This window comes from Calypte anna, chromosome Z (genome assembly GCF_003957555.1).
Source record: "Calypte anna isolate BGI_N300 chromosome Z, bCalAnn1_v1.p, whole genome shotgun sequence".
NCBI classification, from domain to species: domain Eukaryota; kingdom Metazoa; phylum Chordata; class Aves; order Apodiformes; family Trochilidae; genus Calypte; species Calypte anna.
This window is the reverse complement of record NC_044274.1, coordinates 36,345,470-36,365,329: the sequence shown is the minus strand read 5'-3', so window position 1 is coordinate 36,365,329 and position 19,860 is coordinate 36,345,470. Positions and strand designations below refer to the sequence as shown.

Here is a 19,860-nt window from a genome sequence, read left to right as displayed (position 1 = left end):
CAGTTGGGAGCTGGAGGCAGGAACACACAGGTATGGGCTGGCACGGATCAGGACCACAGGCAGACGAATGAATGGAATCTTCCCAGGATGCCAAAACAAACAGGGATAGGTGAAGAAGAGGAAGGGAAGAGGTTGACCCTCGTGATCCCTAAAATTTACACTGAGTATGACGTGTATGGGATGGAATACTCTATTTGGTCAACTTTGGTTATTTATCTTGTCCATTCCTACCCCAAGGAGGGCTGCAGGTGTGACCTCTTTACTAATTTTCTCTTTCTGGAGTCCCAAATATTCCTCAGAACTGATCAGTGGCTCTGGTTCTGCAGTAACTGTAAACATGGAGCATTATCAGTCCTAGAAGCACACACTGACTGAGAAACTTGCTGTTAATTTCAGCAAGTGCAGCTACTTACAACAGACTTAGCTGAAAGCCAAAGTACAAGACAAATAACTACCTTTATCCTGGCCCAAACCAGGACTAGAATCTATCTCCAGACATGAGGATTGTGCTAGTCTTGTTTTCTATCTTAATTTGAGTTTTTTAAAAGTGCATGTCTTAATGGAAGTCTCTTCATTTAATCATCGAGATTAATAGAGAATTGTATTATGGCATGCTTTCGCTGTTTATGCCTTTTGCATACTGTCTAATTGTGGAATGGTGTCTGAAAAACGTGATCAGGCTCCTTTGTATTGTACCTGAGGGAAAAATGAACAAAATACAGTGGTTACATGCACTGATGGCAACATTATTGCCACATAATAGCACCAGGTTAACTTGTCTTATTGCTTGTTAACTTCGCAAGGAATCAATGGCTTGTGATAACTCACTTAGAAGTAAGAAATCGTGGACAAAATCGCTAGAGATCTGGCAAAAAGGATGCAATTACAATACATCACCCCACTGTGTATTAGTGTCTGCTGTTTCAAGGGGCAATCCAGTAAAGTATTCAGGAAATTCTCCAAGCTTCAGTCAGTTTTACTGTGCTGTACATCATCTAAGCATATATTGAAAATAGAGTTCCTAGCCTGCCTAAATATTCAGTCAAGTGGTTACCTTGTTTTTACACTGACTCCATCTTAGGCAGACTGTAAAAAACATCACCAAGAAATATGAGCTTCCCATTTTGATGGGAAAGAGTGACTTTGTGGTTGAGGCATGAGACGGGTCTCAGGGGCGATGTGTTTTCTGCTGCGGTCGCAGGCTTCCTGTGTTGCAACAGTCATTTTCCACAGTGGTGTTGGGAGATACCAGCGTGCACAAAATACTTACGCTTGCAAAAGGTGGCAGGGGTGTCTGCAAGGTTATAGAAAGAGGTTGTTAGCACTCACTTGTAACTTAATTTAGTATGGTATTGATGGTTTGATGTTAGCATCATTGACTGATCTAGCCAGTAAGGTGCAGTTTGGCTTAGATCTAAAACTACAGATCATGCCTCTGCTAGTTTATGCGTCTCAGCTGAACTTACCATCTGTGGTAAAGCATGACACTTGCACAACCTTGTGGCTTTCAAGTGGGGGCAGGTTCCTGTCTGGTCAATGTGGTGTGTGTGGCTGGTTACATCCTGTGGCTATCATTGTGGGACTCAGGGCTATTGAGTACTGGACAACCTCATGTGCTAGATACTGCTATTTGTTCAGTGTGTCTGGAGATACTCATATATCAAGGTTACTGTCTTTTGAGTAAATATTGATTGTGTTTATATTTATGACACACATGAAAACTGACTGATTCGTGGCTAATGATGTATTTGTGGCAACCTGGAGCTCAGCACTGCAATAGCTGATTGGGAAGCTTAAATGTACGTGGTATTGTCCCCTGACAGCTTCCGTGCCATGCTGCAAAATGGAACAAGGCTGTAATAAACTTTTTTGGAAGGTGCACTTTTCTTTCCAACTGCCAGTGAGCTAGATGATTTGCTGTTTAAAAGGAAACTTCAGTTCCCTATGCACAAAAAGGTGGTTAAATATACTTAGAAGTACAATAAAATGCCAAGCACTGGTATGCATACATGCAAACAAACATACTGAAATGAAATGCTGCATGCAGTCTTTTCCTTTCAAATACTTCAGTGTTAGCTGATGGTTTTCGTTTTACAAGAGAGATATGGGCCATGGTGTGCTTGCTCTTCTCTGTACAGACATTCCCTAGAGATGCTTCTAAAGTTCAGAAATTGGAATAAGAGTGTTAGATCCATTTCATAGAAGCAGAGCAGGATTCCTGACATGCTGTTCAGAAGAAAGTAGTTATTTCTCTGAGATGTGAGAGCCTGAGAATAAAAAGAATATTTTCTTCCATTTTAGGTTTGCTCTAGACTAGAGCTGAAACAGTACAATGAGGCAGTTAGGTATCTGTAATCCTACCAAATAATGCATTTTATTAGCAATTTATACTAATGCTGTTCTTTTTTATTTTTATGAAGTGGTTATTATGTCACAGAATCACAGAATCACAAAATGTCAGGGTTTGGAAAGGACCTATGAAGATCATCAAGTTCAACCCCTCTGCCAGAGCAGGACCAAAACTAGGGCAGAAATGCATCCAGATGGGTCTTGAAAGTCTCCAGAGAAGGGGACTCCACAGCCTCTATGGGGAGCCTGTCCCAGGGCTCTGTAACCCTTACAGTAAAGAAATTCTTCTTCATGTTGAGGTGGAACTTCCTGTGCTTTCTCTTGAATCCATTGCCTCTTGTCCTATCTCAGGGCACAAGTGAAAAGATGTTTTCCCTTCCTTCTTGATGCCCAGCATTCATATGTTTATACATATTAATTAAATCCTCTCTCAGTCTTTTCCTCTCCAGACTAAAAAGCCCCAGGTCTCTCAACCTTTCTTCATAAGGCAAGTGTTCCACTCCCTTAATCATCCTCATAGCCCAGAACTGGATGCAGTACTCTTGGGGAAGTGTCACTAGGGCAGAGTAGAGGGGGAGAAGAATCTCCCTCAATCTGCCGGACACACCCTTCTGAATGCATCCCAGGATACCATTGGCCTTCTTGGCCACAGGGACACATTGCTATCCCATGGATAACTTGTTGTCCACTTGTTGTCCAATGTAATGACCTCCATTGTGTTGCTTTCTAGCAGATTAACTCCTGAGCTGTAGTGGTGCATTTTGTTATTCCTTCCTATGTGCAGGACTCTGCACTTGTTCTTGTTGAACCTCATTAGGTTCCTCTTGGCCCAGCTCTCCAGCCTTTCCAAACCTTGCTGCCTTCAGGTGAATGAACCAGTCCTTCAAGGTTTGTATCATCAGCAGACTTGCTGAGAAGACACTGTCCCATCATCAAGGTCACTGATAAAGATGTTGAACAGGACTGGACCTGGCACTGATCCCTTGAGGACTCCACTAGTCACAGATCTCCAGCTGAACTCTGCACCACTGATCACTACTCTTTGGGCTCTGTTGTGTAGTCAATACTTAACACATCTCACTGTCCCATGCTTGTGCATGAGAATGTAGTGGGATTCTGTGTCAAAAGCCTTGCTAAGGTCAAGGTAGACTGTCTCAGTCACAGTGGCTGGATGCAGTGACCCTGCTAATCCCTTTTAATTTCCTAACTGTACTATACACCACTGTGAAGGTGTGTTTGCTCTCTGGTCCCCACTAGTGGTTTTGGTGTGACCTTGTTTCATTATGCCATGTCTAGGTCAGGCTTTTCAAAATGGCACTGATGCAGTTCTTAAGCAGGAGTTGGTGGGTAGTCCCTCTAAGCAGATAATACAACAGCAAATTAATATCTATAAAACATAGAACAGCCTGACTGCTTCTGTAAAGTTCAGTGAGTTTTGCTTTGCATCTTGTTGGGGATGCTGGAGGCAGGCTGGAATTAGCATTTTTACCAATGTCTGTGCGTGCACACTAGGGGGAATTTCAGCTGCTTTGCTGCCCCTGTGGCTCCCCTGTCATCAGGAGCTGTGAGGAGCCCTGGCATGGTATGAAAAGCCCAGCTATTCTCCACCATGGTGTGATGTCTGGACAAGAACTAGGGCTATAAGAAGGCTGAAGGTGGACTGTTTGGAAGAGCCTGTAATAATAGGATGAGGGGCAATGTTTTTAAGGTAGAGTAGATTTAGATTGGATGTTAGGAAAAAGTTTTTTATTGTGAGGGTCATGGAAAAATGAAACAGGTTGCCCAGGGAGGTAGTTGAGGCCCCATCCCTGGAGATATTCAAGGTGAGGCTTGAGGCTCTGGGCAACCTGATCAAGTTGAGGATGTCCCTGCTTACTGCAGGGGTGGTTGGACTAGATGATCTTTAGAGTTCCCTTCCTAACCCAAGTTATTATGTGATTCTATTCTATGACAGGACAGCATGGTGAAACAATCATAGAATCATTTCAGTTTAAAAAGACCTTTGAGTTCATCAAGTCCAACTATAAACCCAGCACTGCCAACTCCACCACTAAAACGTGTCCCTAAGCACCACATGTGCCTTTTAAGTGACTCCAGTGACAGTGACTCCACTACAAAAAGGGAAAATTATACTAGTCTGTGTGACAGGTGGGGGAAGAGTATTGAGTTCATTGCTCTGACCTGTTAAATGCAATGCAAAATACTGTTTTTCTGTAACTGAAGAAAATGGGTCTGTCATTTGCACAGAGGAAGGCTAGCATTGGAAGCATGTGAAAGATGCAACCCTGTGTCTATATTATGCTTGGAAAAAAAGTAACCCTTTGTTGTGTTGTTGTTGTTGTTGTTTTTACTTGGCTGTAAAACACTAGGTGATCACTTGATGTGCAGGCTGATGTTGCATTGCTTGGTTTTAACACAGCACTGCTTGTTCCCAGTGTGCTGGCTCAGGAGGACATCTAAGCACAGAGTAAGTCCTGTAGCTAGCCTGTAGCCAGTCTGGAGCCAGCTTCCCTCCTGCTTGGCTGGCCCTTGGGCTTCCTGCCCCTCACCTTAGGTTTGGGTTGCAGACATCTCCAGAACCTGGTCAGGCTCTTTTGTGGGTGAAGATCTCCAGCTGTTGCTGGAGCCAAGGTCAATAACACAGAGCCCCCAATCAGTTCTGAGATAGTGAGAGTGGTCTTTGGGCTTTTCAAAGCCTCCACAGGGCCCTGCCATGGCATGGGGTGGTGCTGCTCACTGTCTGTATTCACTCAAGTGTGTGGTTTGTGCCCATAGCTCTGGGATCACTTGGGGCTGGCCCCACTGTGTGGTTTCAGGGAGCTGGACCAGAGGCTGATGAGTTGCTGCAATGAGGTGGAAGTGATGGAGAGACTAATTACAGACCATCTATTTTGGGTCTTTTGCATACTGTGCCACTGAAGATTAAATGAATGTTACAGCAGCTAGCAATAGGAGAGTTCTAATTGTCTCTACCATACCTAATTTAGGCTGAGTGTTACAAGGCCCATGGGTTTTTTTCCCTCTCTATGAAGGCTTGATCCCAAACCTATTAGAATCAATGAAAAATGCCTTGTGTAGCTGCTTAGGGAATTTCTGTCTGATTGTGCGTTCCAACAGAAATCTTAAAGTGAGATTTTGGTATTCTGTGCTTCTGCCTTGTGTTTCTTCACCTACAAATGACATAATGTTTTTCCCAAATACTCCTCAGAGCCATTCTTTGTATGCTTGCTGTAAATGAAAGGAAAACATTCAAACTCTTGTGCATCTGACTTATTTCTTTCAAAAACTGAATGAAAATTGAAGTGATTGCTACAGTAAGTTTGATATTTTCATGCTGTCTTTCTATATGTTCCTTAGAAATTCTTCTCCTACCTGTGGCCCTGGGAACATGGGAGGTGTAATTGAATGATCACACGTATATATATCAAGTGCTAAGTCTCTTTCTTTACCTCAGTTCTAAAAAGCATTGCCCTAGGAAATGGTAGGAAAGCAGAGATGACTGTAAACTTCTCAGTAAATGTCAGGGTTTTTTTTTAAAAATAAGTATTTTAAAACCCTTTTTTTGGTATTGTTTTTTCTTTTATGACTTGATAAAAAATGCTTTGACTCATTTTTGGCACAGTAGACCTCCACCAGAAAATGGTGGTGTAATTTTTCTTATCACCCTGCTGCCATATAGTCATATGTCACCAGGCTTTCAGCTACACAATTAAGGAGGGCTATACTTGTCCTCTACATGTGATGATGGTAACACATCATCAGGAACTTGAGGCTTGAATATTGTAATTTCCTTTTTATTGGCTATCTGTAATGTTGATACATCACTGCATTTTCTTTTTTTTTTTTTCATGATGCCAAGAACACATTTGCTCCTCTTCAGTCTGCTTTTTGTTCTTTACATCATCTGCTTATAAGTGACAGATTTGGTTTACACTAGCACTGTAGCTTTACAAAATTCTAAAAGGGACTGCTGTGCTTCTGTTTGCAGCAGTATGTTATTTGCTTTCCTGACATTTCGTTCATTTAATTCTTCTTTGCTTGAAAGCAAACAATCCTTAAAACCATTTTCTTCCTTCCAGGAGTGTTTCTAAATTATCTCCTTTGTTATTTGCATTTATTCAGTTTTTCTAGTTAAGGTCAGCACTTCTTGCAGGTGGATTTTTAGGCTTTCTTTTCCTCATCCTGATGGGTTTTATGGGAGAGAGTTTATAGATGAAAATTCCATTTTCACTCATGAGGTTTACTGATAGAGAACCAGCAAATCTCCCAAGGTAGCAGAGCCCTTCCTTACAGCTTCCTCTTCCAGAGGGCTTCAGGTTATGACGCTCTTTAACTGCTCTTGTGTTGGACAAAGAAGTCTTGAAAATTTGGGTCTCCACCTTACTTTATTCAGTGTTCTGCTCCCAGTAAGGATTCATGGGAGATGTTGTTGCATGGTCTGTACCTTAGATCCACTATGCCCTTGTACTGAGCCATAAGGGACAAGCTGGAGGCTTTAAAGAGACCCCTTCAGCCCTTTCCTTAAACTTTGTGACAAAAAACATCCAGACACTGGTTTTGATACAGAGATAATGTTTCATCATTGCAGTTTCAGCACCTCTCCAGATAGACAAGAGCTCACCCCTCACTGTGTTCAACCTGTGGCTGCAGATGAGAGAAAAATTGCTCCCAGGGCAGATCCAACATCCAACTTGCAGTTTACTCTGACCCTGTGTTGCACCAATTTGTGGCTTGTAACCCTGATCCTACAAGGCTGCCTGTGCAGATGAATTTGCCACTGGCAGAGCTCCACACGGGCACATATCTGGTTGCATGATGAGGAACTTATTTTATTTGTAGTTTATGTTTTCAAATAAATATCCATCAGTTTTCAGCATACAGCAATTTTGAATTTACTGCAGGAATACAGTATCACTCAAACTGAGATAATATAACCACTGAAGCTTGTAAACTGTGTAGTTAATTAGACCATGTGTTTTTGATGGACTTCTTAAAGCTATTAAAATTTACATGTTGGGGATTGAAATAATTAGTTCTCTTTCACATGTTTGACAGAATTGTGAATGGCGTTTTAAACTTCTTTCTTACGGTTGAGCTGCTTTGAAATAAATGTACCTAGAAGGAGAACCTGAATATTCTTCAGTGATGTGGGCGCTGTGCACTTTTTAAAAATACATGCCTTTCTTTTTCAGTATGCTTTTTAAGGAAAAGAATTAAAATCAAACATTTTCTGGGGCTGTAAGGCAAACGGCTTGCATTTTAAGTTGGCATGTAAATTCAAGAACACACTGTGCTGATGAACAAAAGGAAGATAGTTCCCCATTTAGCCAGGTTGTAAAATTACCCTTTATGGAGTGAAGGTGTATCAAGTAATAGCATTAAAAAAAATCCTTCCCTTAGCTGATATTCGTGCTGATCAGCACAAAATGTGAGTGTCTGGTAGAGAACAGTTATTTCAAGCCCTGCATATTTATAAGAAAGAAAAAAAAAAGATAAAAAGAGGTATCTGTGCCTAATAATTTAGAAAACAAATAATTTATTCTGTTTTTGATCTTCATTTATAGCACCAGCAACAAGTGGTGCAAGCTGTGGAGCGTGCCAAGCAAGTGACCATGGCAGAACTGAACGCAATCATTGGGGTATGTTGTCTTTCCGTTTTCACTCTAATAGTGTTTGTAAATAGCTTTTCTTTTTCATTCTGTCTTATATGAACTCATTTTCATCGGGTGGGCAAAAGTTGTGGCCAGTGGTGAAGTTCATTAGCTTGATCTTCGTGAAAGCTGGTTACTGCCTGAAAACTTCTGCTTCTGCTTCTGCTATCAAGACTAATGAGGTAGTTACTGTCTACTGTGCTATCCGTCCCCTGAAGCTGAATCAGTATCTGTTTTTGTTGTTGTTCCTTTAAAGCAACATTGCTTTTTTTTTGCCCACTACCTGCCAGTCTGCTGCTGCAACCACTGTAACTGGTAGCCTTTGTATAACAAGCTGTGTGTGACACATGGGTTTTTCCATTCCTGCTACCCACATCTGTTTCTGGGTGGTAGCTCAAGACTGTGACTATTCACCAGTTTTTTATTTTTACATTAAAAGTAGCTGTAACTTTTCTTAAAAAATGAACTGAAATAACCAAAATTGATGGCAAAACGACTCACACCAGGACACTCATAGGCACCCTACTCCTAGTCATCTAAAAATATGGGTGTTCTGGAGCCCCTGGTGTAAAGGCTTTACTGCCAGTGCTACTAGCCCAGTACAGCAGTCCTGCGAGATTTTATGGGTGTAGGCAGCCACAGTGTTTGCATTTTACAACTGGAGAGGAAACATAACAACAAAAGCCGTGGCTGTTCGCAGTACATAAAATAAAGGTGAGAAGTCATTTCTTAATAGCATATTATTCACATGTATGATTATGCAGCTGGTGGAAGCAGTTGTTTAAGTTATTCTAATGAAGACACTACAACTGCACTTCCCATCTTCTGCACCCTCCCAAATGCTTTTTCTTTTGTGTATAGATTATACTGAAAAGTCTTTTCCTTTTTTTTTATTCAGTATATCAAACACACTTTGAAATGCTAATTATTCCATTTACTTTCATTAAAATTCAAATTGCTGAGTGAAGATGTGGATAAGGGTCGCCGAATAATCAATCTGAAATGAAGATATTGCTTCAATTATGCCTCTGTCTTTTAACAAGGAAATCAGGACTCTCTGATCATTGCTGACAGTGGTGTAGAGCAGCAGTCTGATTTTAGCTTGTTTTTAATAGGCTGTTTCCAACTCTATTTTGTATCCTTCTGACCACAAGAAAACAGTGGTAGTCAATTAGAAGATATAAATGGAAAAGAATAACCTTTATTTCCTCTGAAGTGCCCGTTAGAAATAAGGGGGTGAATCAGAGCGAGTCATGTAGAATCACGAATAACATTTGTTGTATGTCTTTTACACTCCAGTGGGGAGAGTGGGAGATGAGTAATTTCCCAATTATTTTTCATTACCTAACCAAAAATATTGCCTTCTATTAACATTCTTTGCATAAAGTAAGTAGCTAAAGCTTGGATTCTTTGTTAAGAAGGCTTTATTTGTGGAAGCTGGATGTGTATATGTAGAGTGTGTGTATGTGCATATACCGCTTTTTGCGTGTGTACGTGCACACGCATCTGTATGAATACTTTGCAGTCTACTTGTATATAATTTTGCCATTCACCTTTGTATGTATTATGGAGACTGCAAAAGGCAATTTGCCATCTTGTAAAGAATAATTTTATTGGTATAAAAAAATTATTATATAGGTGCCGGCTATTGCACTCATTAAGTTTATCTTGCTTTCATGAACCACTAATTCACACAGAATATCCAAAATAGACCTGACAGTTGTCTGGGAGTAACTTCTGGGAGTAACTGGGAGTTGTCAGTAACTTCTGTTGGTCTTCCCCCCCCCCCAGACAGAAATAAATTTTCTGGTTTATTTGTTGCTCTTTTAATTTATCTCTGCAAGTCAATTGAAGTTTTGTTGCCTTGAATTTTCATAATATCTGAATTTTGGTTCTGTGCATTAAAATGCGACATATATCAGGTACCTCACAAAACTGATTCTTGATTCGCTTTACTGCCTTATTTCACTCTCCTGTTTTCTGTTGATTTAGGAAGTACTGTGTGGGAAAAAACTATATGCCCTTTAATTTTAGATAAACAGGAGCAATGTGGACTGAAAATTTTGTCATCAGGTTTAAAGAGAAGTAATCTAATCCAATCTTTAAGAAATTCATTTTAAAAAAAATAGCATAACAAGTTATAAAAAAAACCTCTTCAGGTTCTAGTTGACTGAATACCCACAATAATGATATGTCTACACTCAGACTGATTTCAAGTCTGAATTTGTTGCATGAGACTGAAAAAGGCCTGTCATACTTTGTGAAGTGAATACTAATAAAATAAAACTAAGCATAAGTAGAAATCGTGACTTTTCTATAACTCTAATTATGTTGTCTTATATTATTTTGCTCTTTGCTAAGTCTGACAGAGTTTGTGTTCTTTTAACCTTTTGATATTTTAAAAGCTTCTGAAGTTCACTTGCTCTTCGCAGTTTTTAAAAACATATCATTTAGTTACTCACTGAGCTGTGTATCAAACAAAGGCAGAAGCAATAGTTGAGTTTTTCAAATACAATTGTAGCTTAAGTTTCTCTGTGCTTTTGGAGGACCGTATTCAGTTCACCTCACTCATGCTAAACCCCTTCGGTTCAAATGGAGGAGCCCTGGGTCTGAGTTGCAAATGGATTTTATCAGAATGGAGGGTGGAACAAAACCAGAATTGAATGTGCAGAAATCATGTCACTTTTTGTGTTTCACATGTCTATGTTTTTGTATGAATGTGCTGTGGTTTAATGGAATCTGATGAAGCACCTTTTAACTTTGCAATATTATTCTATCTTCATTGGCAAATGAACCAAATCACTGATCCGTGCAGTTTAAATGCAAAATGCTGAAGTGAGCCTGGAACCTGGAGAGACTACTTGTTCTCCTGACAATAAACTAGTTGTGTTTAATGGAATGAAACACGGTTATAATGACTTCTTTCACAGGTCATGTTCAGTTTAAAACTGTTGACAGGCTGGAACAAGTTAAATATCATCTGTCTTCTCTTCTAGAGAGTTGCAGGGAGAAAAGCTAACCCAAAACTTGGTTATTATAAGCATGCTGCAGGAGGACTGTAAATCTCCAGGCATCCATACTCTGCATCTGGTGTTTGCTGTGGACAGTATGGTACTGAATTCTTTCTTGGAGGAATTTGTACTGCACACTCAGAACACCTTTCCAGGATGGGTGTATTTGGATGAGCAGTATGATGTATCCAGTTGATCTTGTCATGTGTCATGGTTGCTGAGTTTTTAAATTAGAATCTGCAAGATCACACTGTTGGAACAATACACAAATTGTAGTCTTAAATCAGTAATATGTTCTAATTAGGAATGATGTTTTCATTTCCTGTATTATTAAATTGAGTTGTCTAACTCTCTTAAAATGTTTTTGTTTGTGGTTTATTTTTCTCTTTTTTTTTTTTTTTTAGAATTTGTTATACAGTATAATCAGAACATGCTATGTGAATGTGGTTCCATTTTGATAAGGGAACCAGAGAATTAACTTGTAACTTCATAAGAATTTTTTTAGAGGCTTTTTTTTTCACCTCTGTTTAAAATACCTGGTTTCAGCTGCAGTTGAGTAGTAAGGCAGAAATGAAGGCTACTGCTTGTGTTCCTGTTTATCACATAGAGAGAGATAAATGTACCAAAAACTTAAGAACAGGTATGTGATGGTGTTCAAAGAAAATGCAGTTTAGCTCAAGAAATGCTGAACCTCAATTTTTAGCAGTGACATTTTAATGATAGGAGGTCTGCAAAATTATTTGCCATCAATTGTGAAGGCAATAACAAGCCTTGGTGGTTTTTCACACCCTCTGTGTTAAGTGCTTTCAGAATGACAGCGTAAACTGTGTTGGAGAACTCCAAGGAAGTAAAACTGATTAAAATGTTCATGCTTGAATGGTGCTGATGGAATAGTTCATTTGGACTTTCTCTGCCTCCTGCAGCTCAAGCTGAAATATTAAAATTCAGTGGATTTAAATCTCTCTCCCCTCAGCTCAGGAAAAAAACATTACATTTTAATAGGTTTTAAACTCATAATTCATTGGTTTGGAGCAGCACTATTAAATCTATTTAAATGTTACTTGTATTACTAAGGAAATTATTTAAATGATTTTTCCTTTACCATTCTGTACATCTGAGTAAAAGAAAAATGGCTTTAGTTTAATTTTTAAGCATTTTGTTTTATTATGTCACTTTTATTATCTTCTTTAAAAATAAGCAAATGGCAGTTACTGGAGGAAAGGACTCCCTCTGTGTTGTCACATGTAATCATCAGGATATAAAGTTCCTTCCTCGACACACTCCATGTCACAATTTCTACACTGTGCTGGAGGCTGGGGCTTGCTTGACCTATCTCGAAAGGTCTGTAATTTTTGGTTGCTTTCAAGTAAGTAGCTCTTTTTAAGAGTCCTTTTAAAGTTCCTTTTTTTTTTTTTTTTTTTTTTTTTTCCCTTGTAGAAACAGTGCCTTTTTAATAAAATAACGGTATGCCATTGCAGGCATGGAAACCTTTGAAAGCCTCACAACACAGATAAGTACACACAAGTTGTAATAAATGCATCAGTGCATGCTATCACTTCTGTGGTGCCAGAGGTCGAGGAGTCCTGCTGCCAAACACCAGGGCAATTTTAGCACAGGTGGTTAACGTTCAGAGGCATCTCCTACTCCTCATGGAGGGTGGGTTGTTTCTGCCTCTTGTGTGTGCTTGTGCTTTTGAGGAAGAACCAGGGCGTTCTGGTTGAGCTAGTTCAGAATAGGGGGAGTGCTTTGGTTCTGGTTTGTGTGGCAGAGTCATTCCTGCCAAGCACATGTGTTCAGAAATGAAAGTTTCGGGAAGGCGGGGGAAAGGCAGTAGGATGAGCAAGTGTGTATAGCACAGAGGCTACAGCCACTTGTCTCTCCAGCTCTTTGGTATTTCTTGTTCAAAGGCATATTAAGTGGTGGTTGAATGTTGCATGCTATAAAAGAAGTTGGAAGTTGGCTGCCTGCTCTGTGTTTTACCCAGGTTGTTATGGTGGGCTTAGGTGGTTGACTAGATGGGTATGTGCTCTAATTGTGTATATTTGTGTCCTTGAAAGAAATGTTGTAATACATTCCTCCACACTTAATTTCTCTTGTTTGTATATGGAGGATGTGTGATGATCATGGTCCTGAAATAATTTTTCATTGCCTAGTGCCTGAAATTGAATAGTAGAAGGAATTGTAGATACAGGAGACTTTTGGATAAGCAATTCTGGTTTTGAATTATTCATCTGAAGTCTGGCGAGGCTAAAGACATCTCGGTTTTGGTGGGAGGTGTTTTGTGGGGATTTTTCTTCTTCTCCCCTTATTCCCAGGAGCCAGCCTCGGAGAGAGCTTTGCAGGTGAGGCCTCATTTAAATAAGTCTCTTCCATATGCAGCATTACCATGATTTAAAGAAGCTGAAAATGAAGCATAGGATGTTTTTAGGCATTTCTGAGGGAATTAATTAGAATGTAAATAATTCCAGGTTCCATATTTACAGGGAAAAACATTGAGGATGGATATTAGATACTACTTCTACACCTGGAATGGGCTGGAATTTTCCCCTTTCCCTCCTATTTTCAGTAGCTGTGGTAGCTACTGAATTTATATTGGTCTATCACTAAATGAGCAGTTGGTAACATTGCAGTGTGAAGTGCAGACTACTTACTGTATCTTGCTGTCCATATGCTTATGCCAGAGGCCCTACTTGTTATGCTTAAGTAAGTGCATATGACATGGGTATTACAGCTCACACACTGTATCAGATCAGAGAGGAGAGCTGGATTTTGCCTCCATTTTTCTCAAGGTTTTCCGAACTATGGCGCCGAAGCTATGTGACCACTGCATTTATTTATTTGAATTAGGATTTATCAGTACAAATATGAAGAATCCTATGGAGAATTTTCTTCATGTTCTACAGCATGAACATAAAATGTTTTATTTATTACTTTTTTTTTTTCTTCTTTTTCGCTTTACACACAGTAGAAAGGAGAAAACACTTGCCATGGTGTTCTCTACTCCAGTGCATGGAAGCTGTCTCCAAGCAAATACATGTTTGCCACACTCCATCAGACTCTTGGTCCATATATTAACATCAGTGATAGTTTTATACTGGTGCTTTGTAGAAGCAGAAAAGTGTATGAAGTTTTGGTTTTATTGTGAAGACAGGGATTTCCCAAAAATACTTAACTGCAAAATCAGCAACTTATTTATTTGATGGAAATGGTGTCCATTTAAATATATACCCTTACTGTACAGGTTAGCCTAAGGACAGTTATTGTTGTCATGATTTCATACTGCAGAGTTCAGATGTCACCCATAAACAGTGCTGTATATTTGTCATGTGGACTTCTTCCCAACCACACTTGGTAGGCCATTGCTTACAGCTCTGAACGAGGACTTAGGACTCCATACAGTAGAACAGTAAAGTGTTTAGTTTCCTTCAGATATGTCTCTAGTTCTTTTGGTGTTTTCAATCCTAAATATAGGCTAAAGCAAGGACTTTAGTGCTTACCTGAGATGGACACTAAATACTACTACATAAGGAAAATATTTCCAGATGTTAAGTTCATCCATGAAGAAAAAGTTTAAGAGGTCTTAAGTCTTTAAGATGTGTGATACTTCAGAATGTTGGACTTCTGTGAGATAGTTTCTTCTTTATTGTTTGGTGAATTTTTCACAGAGACTTCCTTAGGATATGAATGCATCACCAAGAATTGATGAACTTATTCCAGTAATATTTCTCATACAAGACAGTACTGCTTTCACTGTTCTATGTTTGGAAGAAGCTGAGGCAAAGAGAACAAATGTTCCTTCCACAATTTCAGAGCTGTGACTTAAATCCAGGTGATTTGATTCTTGTCAAGACCTTCCTTTATCAAAACTGTTGTAACTGGGAAGCTGCAGTAAAGCAAAAGAACTCACTTTACATTTCAGTTATTTGACTAAGGGGAAACTCTATTAAAGAGACAGGACATCTTCTCTCTTGATGAAATCTGTTTGGAGAGAGGTACTGGTATCTGTGCATCCTAACACCAAACATTGACTTGTGGGAAGTGGCTGCTATGCACAGGATCAGAGCAGTCTTTAAAGATGCAAGAATGGATCAACTGAAGCAGCCCAGGGTTTTATCCCAAGCAAAGACAATTTGCTGAAATCCAACACAGAGCATGTTTGTATGTTGTAAGCATAACAAAATTTAGTGTTAGCACTTACAGAGTCACTAGTCCTATGCTTCTCAGTAATTGCTGTCCAGAAATTTGACTTGCTGGGGACTGACTTTAAAAGGTGCATTAAAGAAATGCATGTATGAGATACATAACATGCATCTCTTTTATAGGAAGTCTACATGGCTCTGAGACTATACCTTGAGAGTATACTTAGAAGTCAATTATAGTTGCCACATTAAGAGCTCTGGTGATAGAATTGCTTATATATTTAGCAAGTTGGGTGTCTCTGTGACCAGTTGCATTACATAACTTTTCTTCAGTTTTTTATTTGATTTGCTAGCCATTGCAGATGGTACTTTTTTCAGTTATCAGTCAAGAATATGTAGCCCAGGTTTTCAGAAACTTTTTTCATGTGAGGACCACAGAAGAAGGTTATTTAGGACTCTGCTGGGAAAATTTTAGGCATTTCTAGTTTTAAAGAAAGGGTCAAGATTCAGGGACACTGTTTTCTTACTGTCCATCCATAGGAGAGAAATTTCTTCCCATTGTCTCTGGGTAGGATATGAGTGGATCCCTTGGTGAATAAGGTACTTCAACCAGTGTGCGCTTACAGAGAGGATTTTTGCCATCTGCTCATCTGTAACAGAAGGCATCCAGTTGCTGTAATTGTTACTCTTTTCTCTGCATTTTATCTCTGTGAAAAGGATTTGAAGTGGAGGTTTGGCACATGTGGCACATTTTACGCCACTGGGACTCTGTATGCTGAGACCACAAGCTTACTTGCATTTGGTTCTCTCTGCCTTCTTTGCAGTAGGTGTGGGTTTTCTTTTCCTTCACTAGCAATCAATGAGGGACAAGAAGTGGCATTTTGTGAAAGAATATCTGCCCTTTATTATAGTTGAAAGTGAGTCTAAAGATCCTAATTCTTCCTCTCTCTACCCCCAGTGTGGAACTGAGATGGAGAGAAGTCCTGCGAGCAGAGCAACTACTGGAATTCCCAAGATTCTGGGGGAAGGTGCATTTGGCCTTTTGCAGAGGACTAGGTTTTTCCTTTATTAAAATGCTAGACAAATATTATTTTATAGTGGTCTGTATAATAGTTTAATTACTTTTGTCCTCTGTATGCTCTGTTTCATTGAGTGAAAAATAGTTGTCAGGGGGGAAGGGGGGACAAATGGTGAAACACGAATCCTGACAGATGTTCCCATGTATATGATTAAAAACGGAAATGTGCTCTGCATATATTGCCTTTCATTCCACAGTATGATTTGGGAGATGGCTTTTTGTTCCCAGATCACTTAAAAGATCTTTGAGGCAATTTGTGGAGATAAGATTCTGATAGTTTGTTATTTATGTAGGAGCTCTAAATGTTCCCCTTCTGATTAATGACAGCTATTGATTTTTTTCCTTCCCCCCCCCTAGTATTCTGTGGACCTGTCTTTCCTTCTGCACAATCAGCATCCTCAAAGGCAGAAATTGCTGATTCTCAGAGAGTAAGAAGCTTTACATTTGTGGGTCTTTAAAAAAGAAAACAAAAAAACTGTATTATTAGTCTCCTCCTTATTCTCTCTACCTTTTTATGGTTTTTCATTCTTTTTTTCCTAGATTTTCTTAAGAATGTGCATTTATTCCTCTTTCTGAAGACAAAAAGTTTTTGTGTTTTCCAGCAGATGAGCTGCACATGAGTGTTTAGAGTTCACACCAGTATCTGATACCTGTCTTTCACACTCGGCATGTTCATGTGCAGAATGATCACTCTTCTTCAAAAGAGTAAGGATAGTTGATTGCTCTACCCATCTACAGATGTCAGTCTGTACCACAGTCTCTTTATGGCAAACCAGTCATATTATATCTATGTGTGCATCTCCAGGACTGTTGTACTAGAGGAACTGCTGCATGACTGTCTTTGCTCTGTTGTATCTTAACATCAGAAAAACCTTTTTTTGTAACGGTATGCCATCAGAGATAAAACTGTACAAAGAAAGTGCAAACAATGCACATTTTGTCAGGGGTGGGGACCGGCATGATATATAAAAATTCGTATCATCCTAAGCACACTCATACTGTGTGTGCCTAAGGACTTCCTTTTCTTTCTGGTCTCTGAACTACTGACATTGATATTGTGTACTCTCAAGATGTTGTTTTTATGTCTATTTCCTCTTCAACTTTGTTACTGTTTTATCTGTATGCTATACAGATAATGATTAATAATGATTCACCCTGAGCAATCAATCATTTCATCTTGCAAATTTAAAACAAACAGTGAAACTCTTTTATACAGATTTTTTTGAGATTCCCTCCCATCACTGTTGCAGGTATTCGGCTCACATGTGTATAGATACAAAATATCATGTTGATACATTAGTTTGTTAAGGTTAGAAATGTTTTCAGGTTAGAAGAATATGTTCAGGTTGTTTAGCTAATAGCTTTGAACTTTCAGAACCTGTAAGAGGAAAAGTGGTAGATTACTGCAAGGCAGAGCTAGTTGGAAAGTATCCAGTAAAAACTTGAAGGTTTTCCAGGAAAACAGGCTTTGAATTTTCTGACTATAACAAGAGAGCTTTATAAGATAATTTGTTAGTGGGTTTATTACTGCATTTTACTTTAAATTTGGTCTCTTAAGATGTGTTGAGAAAAGAAAGAATTAATCTAGCATCAATATTTAGAACTGCAGTTATAAAAATTAGTGACACTCAGATAAGAACTTTTCACAAAGATGTATTAGCCATTTGTTTAGGTGTGGCTTTGCAATAGACTCCCTAGAAGTATATACAAAAAAATAAAACAAACAAATTAATAGCAAACACATGTTATCTTCACTTGATGTGTACTAATATGTTTTGAAAGTTTTACTTCAGTTTTTCCTACTGAGCTGATTTAAATAATCGTTTTGTTTAACCTATTGACGAAAAGAACGCAGTCTTCATTTTTTGTTCTGTTCTTAGTGCTGCATTTACCTTGCTCTTATATTTTTCTGGTTTGGATGCTTCTTAAAACCAGTGCAATCTATTTTGCAATTCTGTAGGGCATATTTCTTGGTATCTAACTGTTGCTGGCTTTATTTTTAAGTAGTTCTGGAGAATTTACAGCACAATAAAGCCTGGTGTTCAGTCTTTGCAAATTTTCACCTATTATGCATTTATTCTGAAAATGTATGCTTGATTTTACACATACTGTAGTCAACTGTGATGGGGTTATCTAAAGTTAACCACATTCTTGGAGTTCATGACCAAGGCTAACAGATTAAAGAAAAGATGCAGGACTGGGAAGTGAAAGCATTACAGCAACATCAAAAAAACACATTACGGGGTTGCTCGGTTGGCTCTTTTTCAGGCTTTCCTTGCAAATTTTAAACTGCGTCAAATTTTATTATCTAAATTCATGGTATAGGCAAAAACAAATGTAAACTTTCTTCCTTGTTGGAATATTTCTGTGTGTTGAGAATATTTCTCAGTTGTTTTACCCCTCCGTATCTTGTGCGCTTTGATGACTAGAGACAAGTACATTTTTTACCACATTGTAGTGGTAGCCTGATGCCCAATAGATTAATAATGAATTTCTCATGTTCTTATAATTTTCCCTGTACCAACAAGACAATTAGGAGCTGACACCTGTGACACCTTTGGCACCAGAAAAGCAAAATCAGCCTGTGAATATCATGGCCATTGGACTATAGTAGATTTCAAAGGTCTGGAAATATCAGTTAGACTTGTGCTGTCGTTTTGCCTTTACCTTCTTGTGTATGCCTGTTAGCAAACAGCACTTAATTATGCTTAATTTTTTTTCTTTTTGAACTTTTATATTCAGAGGGCAAAAGATGGAATTCACTGGAATTCTTGTCTTTTCTGTTTTCAGATGAGTGCCTCACTCTTGCCGTACAACATTGCTCATCATGTTGGAGGAGCTTATAGTCCTTTCCAGTATTAGTGTATTTGTACTCCAGAGCCCTCCTCTGTTGAACTTTTAGTCCCAACTCAGTTTAACAACGCACACAGTATTGCTCATGTCTATGCAGGAATTCTGGGTCCTAGCTTAAATTTCCTCAATTTTTCTTTTCATACCAGTGTTTTCCTTGTGCCATTGCAGTCTGACCACGTTGCACCACATTTCTGCTGACATTGTGACAGAGGGTGTAATTTTTTTTCCAGATTTCCTGTTCTCCTTGTTTTCTTCAGAAAAGTTCTCCACATCAGGAAGCCTGTGCGTTTAGTTTTTTATTTCCTATGCTCTCCAGGTATTTTCAGAGATCTCTTCAGTTCAACTTGCAGTGAAAACACATCAGTTCTTGGCCAGAAGGGACTGTGCTAGTCATGCTGTTCTAGGTGATCTCCAGTTCTCCTCAATGCAAGGCATTCAGGTGTCATTACCAATACCAGTCTTAATCCATGTCTGGAGGCATTAATGATGTTGGGTACTTTGAAGGTGCTGTCTGTGCTGCTGTCTTGCTGTCCTACGTAGAGAAGTTCCCAACAAAAAGCAGTAAGAAAGGAGACTGCATTCACAGTGCTGCTGTTTATCAAGATCTTTGGAAGCCATGCTGTGTCCATAAGGGAGGTCAATAGAGCACCAGTTTGGTAGGTCAGTAGGCAGATCTGTATGGATTGTGCTTTTCTGTGCAACTAGGGACACTTCGGTTGGCAGTGAAATAGTCAAAGAGGGTAAAGCTCTGTCACTGTAGATATTCTCAGGCTCTTCTT

General features: G+C 39.1%; 1 protein-coding gene across 5 annotated transcripts in view; it reads left to right on the top strand.

Annotated features, from left to right (window-relative positions):
• LOC103539396 (TLE family member 4, transcriptional corepressor) overlaps nt 1-19,860 on the top strand; it is a 101,645-nt gene that overhangs the window by 35,242 nt on the left and 46,543 nt on the right. For all 5 annotated transcript variants that reach the window (XM_030467494.1, XM_030467495.1, XM_030467496.1 and 2 more), the window contains one exon: nt 7,914-7,988. In XM_030467494.1, the coding sequence (XP_030323354.1) occupies nt 7,914-7,988 (75 nt within the window). The remainder of the gene's footprint in view (nt 1-7,913; nt 7,989-19,860) is intronic.